Here is a 15,938-nt window from a genome sequence, read left to right on the forward strand (position 1 = left end):
CCCCACAGATAGTCCTTGAACTTCTCGCTCAGCGCCCACTTCATCGCCAGCAACTCAAGCTTAAAGGAACTGTAGTTTGCATCGTTTTTCTCAGCCGGATGTAAGCTTAGACTGGCATACGCGATGACTCTCTCGTTGCCCTGCTGCTTCTGGGCCAGTACAGCTCCCAGACCCAGGTTGCTGGCATCGGTGTATAGGATGAAGGGTTGAGTGAAGTCGGCATAGGCTAGAATTGGGGCTTGCAGTAGTTCTTGCTTGAGCCGCTGGAAGGCAGCTTCGCAGGCTGGATCCCACTGGATTGAAGGAGATCCCCGGCCCCGGGACCGTCCAGTGCCCCCTAACAGCTGGTTTATGGGCTTGGCGATGTGGGAGAAGCCTTTTATGAACCGCCTGTAGTATCCTACAAAGCCCAGGAAGGATCTGACCTGGCGTACGGTCTTGGGCGCGGCCCACTCCTGGACAGCCGATACCTTCTCTGGGTCCACCGAAATCCCTGCAGCGCTCACTATGTGGCCCAGGAATTTCACCTCCTTCCTGAAGAGCTGGCACTTATCTGGCTGAAGCTTCAGCCCGTACTTCTCCAGAGAGCGAAAGACCTGTTCCAAGTGCCGAAGGTGGGACTCGAAATCTGGGGAGTAGACAATCACGTCATCCAGGTATACTAAAGTGGACTCCATCAGCTGGCCGCCCAAGCAACGCTGCATCAACCGTTGGAAGGTGGCTGGGGCGTTGCACAGGCCGAACGGCATCCGGTCCCACTCATAGAGCCCAAAGGGGGTAGTGAACGCTGTCTTCTCCCTGTCCCGCTCATCTACCTCCACCTGCCAATACCCACTGGCCAGATCAAGAGTGGAATACCAGGCCACTTGTGTCAAGCTCGTGAGGGAGTCCTCCACTCGGGGCAACGGGAAAGCATCTCTTTTAGTCACCAGATTTAACTTCCGGTAGTCCACACAGAACCGCCAGGAGCCGGTCTTCTTCCATACTAAGACAATGGGTGCGGCCCAGGGACTATTGCTCTCCCGGATGATTCCCTTATCCAGCATCCCCCGCAGGAGGGTGCGGACCTCGGAGTACAAGGTAGGGGGTACAGGCCGGTAGCGCTCTCTACTGGGTGCGGCATCTCCAGTGGGGATCTGATGTTTAACTGCATCCGTGCGACCATAGTCCTCGTCGTGGGTGGAAAACAAGTGCTGCCATCTCAACAGAAAGCCTTGAGAAAGTCCCCACAGTGACTCTCCCTCAAGATGGGCCGGGACTCCCTCCCCGGTCTCCTCCACGTACTGGTCTGTCTGTGCCAGAGCCACCTCCACTACTGTCGGACTCACCCGGCTGAATTTGACTTCTCCTGGTTCTCGAACTTGCTGTAACTTCACCGAGGTATATCGGGCTAAACGTTGGTTACGGTATAAGTGGACAGGGAAGGAGTTCGTGTTCCTGACTTTTACGAAGACCCGGCTTCTCCGTGCGGACGCCAATCCTCGGGCGACCTCCACCTTGGAACAATCTGAATGGGGTTCCACCAAGACCCACTCCTCTGAGCGATAGAGTCGGGAAGGCAGCCTGGCCCAGACCACGGCCTCACTCCGAGCTGGAATTTCCAGAGCATAGCGACAAGCCACCCTCCCGGTGCTCTCTCGATTCCCCTGTGACTCAGCCAGGCAGACCCGACGACAATCGGCCTCCACACGACTCCATTCTCGGCCCTCCGAGGTTGATACTGCTCGACTTGGTCCATTCCGGAATATCTCCTCCCAGCACTCCGAAACGACATTCATGCCCAACAGTGCGCGGTGCGACCCCAGGCATGTATCCCGCACAATCACCACTCCCTTCTGAGGCACAACGATCCCATGTATCTCCAAGTCGGTTACTAGGTATCCCACGTACGGGATGTCGAGGCCGTTGGCTCCCCGCAAGGTGAGCCATGGGGCTTCTGTCATGGGCCGGCCTTGGGCACCAAACAATTCCCGAGACAAACTTTCTGAGAAGAGTGTGACTTGTGACCCGGTGTCCAGGAGGCATTGTACTTTCTGGCCATTTACCTGGACCATCACCACGGGGCAACGCCCCACCAGACTCTCTTGGGAAGTCCCAGACGAACATGGGTCTAACGAGGAGGTCCCGACCACTTGACCCACAGTGGCCGGTGACACTAAAAACCCCCTTGTGAGGCACGGCGAGAGTGGCACTGGCGAAGGTAGTGTCCTGGCTCTCCGCAACCATTGCAGATGGGGCGACCCTGCTCATCCCACTGGAATCGGGACCCGGCAGGTCGGGGTGGACGGTGTGCTGGAGGTCGATTCCCCTCCGAATAGGCTCGCTCCCTCGGCAAAGACAAGGAATGGAGGTGTTCTCGGCGAAGCTCTTCCATAAAGGATTTGGTCAGTGAGGACATTTGATCACGAACATCCTCTCTTCAGTTCTTCACGGAAGGCCTGCTTCCAATCAGACATGGCGGGGGACGGAGGTCTACCAGCAGCATTCGTGGCCATGCAGTGGGGAGGAACTACACTCTCGGCATGATCTTGCTCAAGTGCTAAGGCTTCCCTCCGTAGGTCTTCGAAAGTGAGGTCTGGCTCTCGTCGGAACTGTATCCGTAAACTTTGGCGCACGGGACCCTCCAGCAATCCCAGTAAGAACTGATCTCGCAGCAGGACCTCCTCACCTCCCAGGCCATGATCCTGTCTCTTCTTCAACCGGGAGAACTGCTCCCTCAGCTGTAGTGCAAATGCCCGGATATTTTGTCGCGGTCCCTGCTTACAATTAAAAAACTGTGTTCGCAGTACAGCAACCGGGGTGGTGTCTCCATATTGCTCCGTAAGGAAATCAAAGATGGCCCGAACCGTGGTTCTCGTTGCTTCCGGCGCTGCTTGGACTTCTCTTCTCGCTTCTCCCTCCAGTGAATTTAAAACAAACTGCACTCCTTGGGGGGCACTTAAACCTTGGAGTCCCACCAGGTATTCAACCTGGGTCTTCCATGCTGACAAACCCACTTCCGATCCTGGGCCTCCATACTTCTGGGCCCATGGGGCTCCCGTTTAAAATTGGCATAACTGGCTGCCGCACCACAGGTGCTTCTTCGTCCGCCATCTAGATCTCTGGCCGCTCAACTCAAAGTGGTATCCTGCCGACTTACGCCAAATCTGTCACAGGTCGGGGGGGCCAAACCAGACTGCACCCACCCCTCAAACCCAGGACCACTCTGAGGAGCGTACCAGAGACCAGACAGACAAGTAGAATTAAAAATGAACAATCTTTATTGTATAATAAAAAGGAAATTAAAAGTCTTGACGTGAGTTTGTGTCTCTGTCCAGGAAGGGGGAAACCGCTTTGGACCCTGGGAGGCGAGGGATTCGTCTGCCGTTCCAGCAGCAGGTAAGTGTCAGGGTAAGTAGAACTTCTTAACCACGATGCAGACGGACAGATACCCGGGCAGGGCAGGACCGGGACTGAGGACTAGGAGACTCTTCCACCGGACAGGTGAGTAGCAGGTAAGTATACCTCTCAAGAAGGCGAGCAGGCAGAGGGGCCTCACTGGGAGACAGGTGGGTAGATAGGTCGGTGTGTTCCTAGACCGTCGGTCGTTCCTAATATGCTCAGCACAGAAGAATCATCCAGTTGAACAGACAGAGCAAATTATACAGGTGCAGGCCCACTCCACTGCAGAATCGAGCTTACGGCTGGACTGTGTGGCTCCAAGCGGACAGCGCTGGGACAAGGGTGAATCCTTCCTTCAGACTGGCAGCGCCCAAGAAGACAGCGGCAGACGAATCATCTAGTTAAACAGACAGAGCAATTTATACAGGTGCAGGCACACTCTGCAGAATCGGGCTTACGGCTGGACTGTGTGGCTCCAAGCGGACAGCGCTGGGACAAGGGTGGATCCTTCCTTCAGACGGGCAGCGCCCAAGAAGACAGCAGCAGACGAATCATCTAGTTAAACGGACAGAGCAATTTATACAGGTGCAGGCACGCTCCTCTGCAGAATGGAGAATCGGGCTTACGGCTGGACTGTGTGGCTCCAAGCGGACAGCGCTGGGACAGGGGTGGATCCTTCCTTCAGACGGGCAGCGCCCAAGAAGACAGCAGCAGACGAATCATCTAGTTAAACGGACAGAGCGATTTATACAGGTGCAGGCACGCTCCTCTGCAGAATGGAGAATCGGGCTTACGGCTGGACTGTGTGGCTCCAAGCGGACAGCGCTGGGACAAGGGTGGATCCTTCCTTCAGACGGGCAGCGCCCAAGAAGACAGCAGCCGACAATTCGTCTAGTTAAACAGGCAGAGCAATTTATACAAGGCAAACACACTCCTCTTCGGTATCAGAATGAGAACTTATAGCCCGAGCGGGACATGCACGTCTAGCACTGAGGCTTTGTTCAGCAAACACTGGGCGGAATCATGCACTGGGGAATACTGGCAGTTAAATATACATATCCACCCACACACTGCAACCTCATGTCAAGTCCAATACTGTGTGACACTTCAATTCAGGCACTGCATATCCACTCTCACTCTCAGTGCAATAAGGCCAGCACTCACCCAATAGTCAATCCTTCCACTGTTATGTTGAATCAGCACTCAGACGATAAAGAGATGCAGATGACTTCTCACAGCATGGAGAACAGCGTCTTCAATACTCTCTCACTCTCAGACGGAGATACCAGGATTTCAATGATGACTCAGTCCACACTCTTAAGTGGCAGTTACACTCGTGATCAACGCACTTCACAATTCTTTGTTCAACTCAGAAGATGAAGATATCAGAATTTCAATGGTGACTCAGTTCACACTCCTATGTGACAGTTACACTCGTGATCAATACACTTCACAATTCTTTGTTCAACTCAGTGCAGGACATGCATTCACACAGATTCGATGTTTTATTACTTAACTTCCTCTCAGGAATGATGGCGTTCTCCAGTCTTGACTGTATCTCCCCACTTCTCCAACTTTCCATCCAGTTCACGTTTCCAGCGTGTATTCACACAAATCACCGTTGCACCCTTCAGCCAGCCAAATCCTCACAGCCCTCTCCAAAGATCCCAGCGAATTCAGCCACAGTCAAAGAAACTAATTCTCCCGGGGGAGTACCACACCCAATTCCCTCTTCCCTTTCCTTTTAAATGTTTCCTCCAGCCCCGAAGCCCTATCGCTGATCCTCAGTTCAATCGTCAGCACCTGTTACCACTTGCCTCATCAGCTGCCGCTGTCATGGCAACTGACAACAAGTGAACCAGCCCGGTGTGCCGGCAAAATCGTCCCGGGGGGAAACACACTCCTAGCGGAAATTGGTTCCGCTAGACTTGTCACCTTGTGACACTAGTCTTCTTTCTTGCTCATTAGTAGCCTGATCCACTTTGCCCACCTTGGCCTCCACCACTCCATATTTGAGTTTCAGACTGTTCACTTCTTCGCTCATAAATTCGATGGCTTCCTTGACACTAGTGATTTGCTTGGTGTTTTCGTTTATCACCTCTTTCATATTAGTAATGGCACGTGTATTTTCTCCTATCAATTTTTCCAGGGAGTCAGACCGGCTGTTTATCAATTGCGAGAGTGCTCCGAGTTGAGAGAGGACATCAGCAATGTCAGAACGCTCCGTCTTCCGTTGTTTGGCTGCAGGGGATTTGCAAGGCGTATCTAAAAGTGCAGGAAATTCCTCCTCGCACAACATGAAATCGTCAGAAACTGCATCCAGGTCTGTCTTGACATAGTCATGCATATTCACTGCACCAGGAACACTGGAAACGTGCTGCGTTTCACTATTGTTAGCAGTAGCAGGATTAGCATTCTTCTGCGAAACATTCGACTTGTTTTTTCTTTTTTCGGACTTGCCCATACTTTCTAGTGGTAACAAATACCAACTAATAGGTGTATAGTGAAGGGAAAATAATAACCTCTTTTTCTGACTGCACTAAAAGTCACTAAAACTATTTGAGTTTGCAGAGCACATCAACTTACGTCTTCCTAGAGCGCCATCTTGAACCGCCCCCCGTTCTTGTCTGTACTTGTGTTCTTGTGGACTTGTGAAACGTCATCAGTCACTGCCCAAGTACTGTTCCAATTCAAAGTTCACATCTAGCCAAGTCCAGTTCAAATCCCCGGATGTGTTCTTGATCCGCCCCGTTTACCGAGGATGCATCGAGAGGTGACTTGTGCGGACTTGAGACAGCCAGGTTTCCCAGAATGCATCTCGCACCAACCAGCAAGCGTCAATAGCAGAGGAGAAAACCCGCGCAATATCAAAATACTACTGTTATTGTGTCATGAAATGTAATTTTAAGAGTGTTTCAGGCGAGAATGTGGTTGTTTAAAGCTCAAATCTGTGGTTTATTTATAAAGATAGCGCCTATTTTAAAAATGTATCTGACGTTTTCGGAGTTGTGACATCCAGGCGTTCACCGCGGGTGTTCAACGCTCATCAACCCCGACTGGAACAGCTTTTCCTCGGCTAGTGCTTGACGTTTGCCGCTGGCTCTGATGTCTCTAGTCTAGTGGATAAACTTGACGTATAATTCGTCTTGTGTATAAGTCGATCTTTGGTCTCATTAAACTATTGTTTGTTCCATGGCAAAAAATCGCAGAAATGACAAAGTGAAGTTTCACCATGGCAAAGTGAAGTTTCATAACTTTATATATTTAGGCTATTTAACTTTAACTTTGTAGCCTATTAGAGAGCTTACTTATGTTTGAATTGTTTGCCTTATTTATCATTGTAGATATTATTGATCATTAAAACTGACATTTAACAAAAAGAGACAGGATTGTGTAATTTTATTTTATATACTTTAAAATATATATATATATTTTTATATTTATTTTAACATTCTCTTCACTATACAATAAAATAAAATGACACAACCCTGTCTCAGTTTGTTAAATGTCAATAAAAATCAATAATGTTTCATATTTTTAAAATGAAAACAAAAAGATCATGTTCATGTTGTTATAAATATATGCAGTGAAGATAATGTACGCATTTGAACCACATGGCCATTAGGCTACTATGTTTAAGATTTTTAAATGAAAAGAGGCAGAGTGGTGTTTTATAACATATTTTGTTTTATTGTTGACGAAAAGAGGCAGAGTTGTAGCATATTTCATTTTATTGTTGCCTAAAATATACATAAAGAGATAACCGGAGTAGCCAGAGCGTGCTGAGTGACGCGATCAAGAACGCATGTTCCATTTGCAGAATAACCGGACTCGCGTCCTCTCGTCCTCGGGAGTTCGTTCTCCTGAGTCGAACTTGGCAAGTCCGAACTACCAAGGACGCAAGTCCGAAGTTTCCGTACTTGGTATTGAGAAACGGCCTGGGTGTGGCAGAAACATTGTCCGCTAATGCACTGCAGGTGCGAGAGAGAGAGGAGCGGCGTTCACACAGGCTTCCTGCTTCACAAGCCAAAGATAAAAGGGCTATTCAGAGAGGTTTCGGGGTTCTGGTTTTCTCGGAGCAGTTTTGGGCACAAGCTTGCTCGGGGAAGTTGTCTGGGTGTGGAAGCCGCCCAATGAAGTCTGTTGGATCAGAGTTCGTCTGTGGGAATCTGCTGGACTGATTTATCGATTGAATCTGCGCTGTGAAGGGAGAAAGAAAGATAAGTGAATTGATTTCATCTTACGAACATTTGAAAAGCTCGAAGAGGATGCAGTGAATGTAAATCTGACTGTTGGGGAAGCTATGTGTTTCGGAGTGTGCTGAGGAGGATTAAATATCCCCCACGGGAGTGTAACGAATGCCTTCCTACTTACCATCTGAGTCTGGAAGTATGCAGCATCGCTGGTGAAGTAAGCTTTTGAATCATTGTCCCACTACTGTGCACTGACGAAAGTATCCTGTACTGAGAAGAATCCTTACCTTCCTACTTACCGTCTGAGTCTGGAAGTATGCAGCATCGCTGGTGAAGTAAGCTTTTAAACCACTGTCCCACTACTGTGCACTGACGAAAATATCCTGTACTGAGAAGAATCCTTACCTTCCTACTTACCGTCTGAGTCTGGAAGTATGCAGCATCGCTGGTGAAGTAAGCTTTTAAACCACTGTCTCACTACTGTGCACTAACGAATGTATCCTATACTGAGAAGAATCCTTACCTTCCTACTTACCGTCTGAGTCCGGAAGTATGCAGCATCGCTGGTGAAGTAAGCTATTGAATCATTGTCCCACTACTGTGCACTGACGAAAGTATTCTATACTGGGAAGAATCCTTACCTTCCTACCTACCGTCTGAGTCTGGAAATACGCAGCATCGCTGGTGAAGTAAGCTTTTAAACCACTGTCTCACTACTGTGCACCGACCAAAGTATTCTGTACTGCGAAGCATCCTTACCTTCTACTTACCGTCTGGGTCTGGAAATACGCAACATTGCTGGTGAAGTAAGCCCTTGAATCATTGTCCCACTACTGTGTACTGACGAAAGTATCCTGTACTGAGAAGAATCCTTACCTTCCTACTTACCGTCCGAGTCCAAAGTGAGCCGTATCATTGGTGAAGTCGCCGTCTGGGCAAACTGGACGTTCGATCAGGACCTACCCGTAGCTGAAGAAGACCCAGAGGACACTGAAGTCTATCACGTTTGTGCTCATTGATATATTGTGTTCAATAAAGATTGTTATTCCTTTGAACTTATCTCTGGTCTGCTTTGTCCATCTGTTGCGGACCCGTGGTGTCGGCTCCTCACGGTGGTGTCTAAGTCAGGGGTGGCTGGTCATTCGAGTCCGCCCCGGCCCGCACCAGTGACACTAACGTTAGCCGAATAATAATATTAAGCTGTTATAATATTATTCCAGATAGCTGTTTGTTACCATGAGTTTTCCCCATGACGTTAGATCTGTAGCTATATGACTGATTCTGGTACGTTTTATCATACTGCTGCTTCCAGTGAAGCACCAGCAAAACTAGCTGTGTGATATGACTTAGCTGGGAGAAAAGCTGGAAGCTAGATATGTAATTTATAACATAATGTTCATGCATACAAAGTAAAAATACAATACTGCATTAGCCTATTTTAGAATACACAATGTTGAAAGTGCAAGTAACAGATATTATATTTACTTGGTTATAAAATTATGTTAGAAAAACAACTATAATGACTTACCCAGCAGAATAAGCCATCATTGAGGTAGAACGTCAATCTGAATATCGTTTGTTTGTCGCTTTAAGAAATGCGCGTGCATGATCTTTTTTTTTTTCATGATGCATGAAACGGGAGGGAGGGGCGAGCTAACTTGGTTTGTTTGGGATCTCGCTTCAAACACAAACAGAAGTGACGTCACCCACAATCGCAGATACAACCTTTAAGTAGACCCTTTACAGTTTCTTATGATGTCTATTAATGATACTCTTATCTAAATGACCAAAAATGGCAGAGTATTTTAAGTTGTTTCTGCTGTTGTCAGGAAAAAATGCAAGGGATCGCGCCGGCGCCTCCATGTCTTGCAGTAAGCGCGCTATACTTTAGCATCCACACTCCGCACAAACACTTGAATATCGCCTCATAATAGGTTAATGTTAAAGCGAGCAGCAATGTAAAGTTCCTACTTACATGTTTTAAATGGATGATCTGCAAATTTTTGGATTTCCTCTGATAAACTGTAATTACCAAAAAGAACCGCAGTTAATGATTTGTCCCTCATGGACTGCCTGACTTCACCACAAGTTTTTTTTTTCCTGCGACTAACTGATATTTTGGTTGACTAAGCCTCTTCTAGTCGACTATTAGGGGGAAGCTATAAGAAACAGTGAGTTTGGCCCCTGAGGGGGGTCAAACCTTAAACTATGGTCTCTCAGCTGAGGTTGCTGAGACCATCCTAAACTCCCTCCACGAGGAAACTTTACACCTTAAATTGGGGGGTCATATAACCTTTATTCAACCAAGAAAAAACTCTTGAGATGCATATAAAATTACAAGAGGGTCCTGCAGGACAAGACAGGCAGCACACTTGGTTAAACATGAAAAAAGATTAAACATGAAAACAAATACATTAATTACATATGGAAAAAAAGTGTATACAATATCAGTTAAAACAATAACAATTAGGTAAATCCGTAACCAAATCATTTAAAATACTCTTAAATTAATTTGGAGACCAACTCTTTAAAACATAATTTATCTTGTAACTGATTCCAATCAGACAGAGCAGCATAACCAAACACCCTTTTACCCATATTTGTATGGACTATTGGGATGTTTAAAAAATAATATTCTTGTGAACGATGACCATACATGTTTACACCTTTTTGAATGGTATACTGCTGTAAACAAGAGGAAAGCAAACCCAGGAAAGTTGTATATAAAGATTTACCAGTGCTTGAGTCTATAGATTGACAGTGCGGGCAATCAAACCCAAGAGTACAGTAAACAATGATGGGTAAGGGCTTTTGAATTGGTAATAAATCTTAAAGCTCCATGAACTGAATCCAATGCCTTTAAACAATGCTTGGGTGCCTGCAGATAGATAATATCAAAATAATCCAACACAGACAAGAAAGTAGCAGCTACCAGTCTCCTCCACTTGTCTTCACTTTGGTGCAGATAATATTAGTTGGACTTTGCCATGTAAGACTTCCAGCCTGGGATTTGGTAGTGGTTCTGGAAGGTTTGTCTCTGGCACCCTTCAAGCCCCTGGACTCAATTTCAGAGAAGTTACTAACATTAAAGATGGCTTTTATGTTGGTTATTGCGTCCCTAAAGAGGATAGGAGACTTGCAAGCCCTGTCATTTGCTCCTTCTGCCTGTTACAGTCGTAACCTGAGACGTTCTGTGTTTTCTGTATTTTTCCCATAGAATTTGGTTTTTAGTGTGAATAACTTAGTCGAGAAGGATGAGAAGGTGGAATGGGACAAGATAAATGAGGATTTGAGGAAGTATTACATCACCACACTACTTCACACAGCAGAGATGGAAACACTGGCCCTGTCTGCTGGATACAAACACACTATGCAGATGCAGGTGGATGCCGGTGAAGTAGGTGAGATTTTTGTGGGCTAAAATATAACCAAACACTCGCTAAGAAGAATCTGTAAAAACTGGGCCCAATGTTCATATTAGGGAATTTTCCATTTAGATTTTTCGCAGGTATTTAACCGTTTAAATCATGCTGTCAATGTCGACATCTATCAAACATTATTAACAAGAACTGCTCCAGACCAAAGACACTTTTTAATATTATAAATGCTACTTTAAATCCATCGGCCGTACTCTCTCCGGGGGTTGCATCCCCGTCATGTGATGAGTTTTTATCTTTCTTTGAAAACAAAATAAGAGATCTTAGACAGAGTATAATTTGTACATCCTCTACAATTTCTCTTAATCCTAATAACCATCTTTTAAATGAAACTGACGCTGTGTCATTTAATGAGTTTAACTCAGTTACTGAGGCGGAATTGTTAGAAATAGCTAAGCAGCTCAAGCCTTCTGGCTCACCACTGGATAGTCTTCCTCCTTTTTTATTCAGACAACTTATTGCTGATATGGCTCCATATCTTCTGATTATAATAAATCGCAGTCTAGAATCTGGCATTATGCCTGACTGCTTAAAGCATGCAGTGATCCGTCCAATGATTAAAAAATCGAACCTGGATTCATCTGTTTTGACAAATTTTAGGCCAATTTCTAATTTGCCATTTGTTTCTAAATTTTTTGAAAAAATTATTCTATTACAGTTACAGAGTTATTTAGCTGAGAACTCATTATTTGAAATATTTCAGTCTGGCTTTCGAAAATGTCACTCCACAGAGACCGCATTGGTCAGAGTTTTTAATGATATTTTAATTACTTGCGACTCTGGTGATTTCACAGTACTTGTTCTTCTCGATTTAACAGCAGCGTTTGATACAATTGATCATACTATCCTAACTGACCGTCTAAGGCACTATGTTGGTATAGGAGGTACAGCTTTGAAATGGTTAATATCATTTCTAACAAATAGGAGTTTCTCAGTTAAGATAGGAGAACGTTACTCGAGTACAGCACACCTACACTATGGAGTTCCGCAGGGCTCTATTTTAGCTCCATTATTATTTTCTTTATATATGCTTCCTCTTGGGTCCATTTTTAAAAAACACGGTCTGTCATTTCACTGCTACGCAGACGACACACAGGTCTATTTGCCCGTGAAACGAGATTTTTTAACCCTAACGTCTCTTACAGCATGCCTAGAGGAGGTAAAGGCATGGCTTTCTTTAAATTTTTTAATTTTTAATGAAAAGAAAACTGAAATCATTATGTTTAGCCCATCTGAGCAATCAAAATCTGTAAACCTAAATCTGGGTGAGATGTCCGTGTACTTGAGACCGTGGGTGAAAGATTTGGGTTTTGTTTTAGACGATAATCTAAAATTTGATCGTCAAATAAACTCCGTGGTAAAATCATGTTTTTATCAGCTACGTCTGCTCGTTAAAGCAAAACCGTTTCTCTCATTTAAAGATCTTGAGAAATTAATTCATGTATTTATTTCGTCGAGATTGGACTATTGTAACTCGTTATATCTGGGAATTAGTCAGCAAACACTATCTCGTTTACAATATGTCCAAAATGCTACGGCCCGTTTTCTGTGCGGAAAAAAAAAGAGAGAGCATATTACACCGATTCTAAGATCATTGCATTGGTTACCGGTGTGTTACAGAGTAGAATTTAAAGTATTACTTTTAGTTTATAAATCTTTAAATGGATTAGCACCAACGTACCTAGTAGAATTATTAATAGAACAAAAGCCTGCAAGGTCTCTACGCTCTTCAAATCTGGCCTTACTGTCTACCCCAAAATCGCGCCTAAAGCGCAGAGGAGATCGAGCGTTTTCCATCGCTGCACCTAGACTTTGGAATACTCTCCCAATTAGCTTAAGACAGGCTCCATCTCTTACTATTTTTAAATCCAAACTTAAAACCTATTTATTTTCAAAAGCTTTTGATTAAAGACTGTGTTTTGTATGTGTTTGCATGTTGCTTGAATATGGGGTTCCTTATTGATTTGTGAGTCTATGTGGAAAGCACATTGGTCAACAGCTGTTGTTTTTAATAGTGCTATACAAATAAATTGTCATTGTCATTGTCATTGTCATGCTTTCATTGTGTTGTATTTAACACACTTAAAAATAAAGGTCCCAACAGTTTTGTGTTAGTTAGTTAGTTAGTTAGTTAGTTAGTTTGTTTGTTTGTTTGTTTTTTGCAGCACTGCAATATAAGAACTATGTTGGGTCTCCCAAAGACACTTTACACTAAAATAACATTTTGTTAAATAGAAAGGATCCGTAGATGGTTAAAGGCTCTCATTGAACCATAGACAGCAATAACCTTTATTTGTACGAGTGTATGGTTTAAAAGAAATGTCTAAAAACTTAATGGATAATGTACTGGCATAAAATTACCAGTACATTCTCCATTTTCCACATTTTTTTATTTCTTACAGTGCATTATTCATATACTGTAAATCTTAAACTTTCTGACAGAACAATTATAGGATACACTATTAAAAAATGAACTGAAAATGTAAAAAAAACATCCTAATTAGTTAACCTAAATAGTTTGCGTCTAGAAATAAAAAGTATGAAAATCTTTAGAAAATACAGATTGAATACTTCATTCAACAATAAAATCAAAGTACATTATTGTAAACATTTGTATAGTTTTATTGTTATTTTCTTGTGATTTTTTAATATTAATGTTTAACCTTTTGATGAAGGTTCTAATCGTTGTGTTGAATGATTTCTAGAAATGAAACTATACACATTTGAACCCCACCAAGCACATAAGCATCCAGTTTCAACCAACATCAAAGGAAACTCCATTTCACTGACCCCTAAGAATGCCAAAAACAAAAGCAATAATGGTTTGTAATAATGTTATTTCTTAACTTCATAGCAAATTGAATACAAAATGCACCAAATGATTCAAATGTCTTCCATCTGTCTCTGCTGTAGGAAGCACCTCCATTGTATTTCTAATCTATAACAGTATTGGGGATCTTTTAAAGCCAACTGATGACCCTGGTGTGGCCGATTACTCTCGCTATGCAGCAGCGGGTGAAATTACAGTTAATTCGCCAGTAATAGCAGCAGCCATCAGCAATCCAAAGACATTTACACTGAACAACGTGACCTTCACTCTCAAACACACACAGGTGCAGTGTAACTGATTGATTAATTAACTTGAAATAGTTGTTGCTTTGACTGTCATTTTAATATGCATTGAACAACTTTTGCTTCTTTTATAAAGGAGATAGATCCTGCCCATGATGAGACTAAGTGTGCCTTCTGGGAGTATTCCCAGAGCATGATGGGACACTGGAGTTTGGTTGGCTGTACACGCACTAGTGTGAATTCCACTCATACATCGTGTTCCTGTGATCACCTGACACACTTTGCTATTCTCATGTCCTCTGCTCATGCCAATGTAAGTGAACTACTGCTGTCCCCTACTGGTCTCCTCACAAAATACGGTGGCCCAACAAACATTTATTGTTATTTCTACCTGAACGTTTTAAACAATTTTACATTACCATTCAAAGGTTTGGGGTCAGTACGATATATATATATATATATATATATATATATATATATGGTTGTTGTTGAGAAATTACTACTTTTATTCAGTGAAGATGCAATAAATTGATTAAAAGTAACAGTAAAACTGCCACAAAACTGTTTTCGACATTGAACATATTAAGAAATGTTTCTTGAGCACTAAGTCAGACTTTTGAATGGTAGTACTGTATATATATATACACACATTATGTTTATGATTGATTAAGTCATATTAAATTGTAATTAACCTGACAAAAAAATGTTTTACTGTGTAATACGTTATATTTCTTCTAAATTCATAGAAAAAAAAAATGTCTTAGACTGATGTTATCTTTAAAGTACACTTTTAAAGTTACAGTGAAGTTACCTTAATCATTAGAAATACGGAATATAGTTGATATGTTTGTTCAGTGCATTATATCTTATTAGTGGTGATTGCTGTCATAAACCTCACTATTATGCTCCCTCATACATGTTAGGAATTTGAACACACTCCTAACCCTAAATATTTAACATCAGCATGTAATGCATCACATATTGTTTGTGCTACAATGATTTATGATACATTTAATTATGTGGTTTGTTGAGAATAGCTGGCAGATATTACAACTTGTATGCAGGAACCTAAACTATATCAAGGAATTTAAAATATCATAGTCATTTAGGGCATCAAAACAGCAACGCAACAATGTGCGGTAACACTTTATTTTACAGTGTCCTTGTTACATATGTACTTACCATAGTAATAACAGTAAATTATGCATAATTACATGCAACTAACCCTCAAACAAATCCTAATCCAACCCTAACCCTATAATAAGTACATGTAGTTGCTTAATATTACTCAGTACTTAAATATATAATTACACTGTAACAATGACACCTTAAAATAAAGTGTAACCCGATGTGCTATAAAACCCCAGAATACATTAGCAACATGGCACAGGTGAGTGTCACTCACCTTTTCTTCAATGTATACTATTATTACATTGTGAAAAAACTGACTCAATTTGTCAACATGGTACAATTAGAGCAGAATTCACAATTTGGTTGTAAACAATTCTAAATGCCTTTTCCTGCTGTGTTTTATGTAGTTGCTTGCGCATTATAATGTTCTGACGAGGATAACGCAGCTGGGAATGGTGATCTCCATAATATGCCTGTCCCTGTGTATCTTCACATTCTGGTACTTCCGAGACATTCAGAACACCAGAACCACGATCCACAAGAACCTGTGCTGCAGCCTTTTCATGGCCCAGTTCATCTTCCTCATCGGGATTAACAAGATTGCACACAAGGTTCTCTCCTCAGACTTTTTGAATGTGTCAGATGGCAACATAAACCCTTTACAAAAGTAGTCTATTAAGTAATGTAGTGCAATGTAATGTTGATTCATGTTTGTTCACTTTGT

At 43.3% G+C, this 15,938-nt stretch overlaps 1 protein-coding gene across 1 annotated transcript in view; it reads left to right on the forward strand.

The window, feature by feature from the left end:
• adgrl4 (adhesion G protein-coupled receptor L4) overlaps positions 1-15,938 on the forward strand; it is a 95,833-nt gene that overhangs the window by 73,135 nt on the left and 6,760 nt on the right. Inside the window, exons 7-11 of the mRNA XM_056266470.1 lie at positions 10,792-10,975; positions 13,717-13,833; positions 13,925-14,124; positions 14,220-14,396; positions 15,622-15,825. Of these exons, the coding sequence (XP_056122445.1) occupies positions 10,792-10,975; positions 13,717-13,833; positions 13,925-14,124; positions 14,220-14,396; positions 15,622-15,825 (882 nt within the window). The remainder of the gene's footprint in view (positions 1-10,791; positions 10,976-13,716; positions 13,834-13,924; positions 14,125-14,219; positions 14,397-15,621; positions 15,826-15,938) is intronic.

Source organism: Rhinichthys klamathensis, unplaced genomic scaffold (genome assembly GCF_029890125.1).
Source record: "Rhinichthys klamathensis goyatoka isolate OS25496 unplaced genomic scaffold, OSU_Roscu_1.1 h1tg000249l_1, whole genome shotgun sequence".
NCBI classification, from domain to species: Eukaryota; Metazoa; Chordata; class Actinopteri; order Cypriniformes; family Leuciscidae; genus Rhinichthys; species Rhinichthys klamathensis.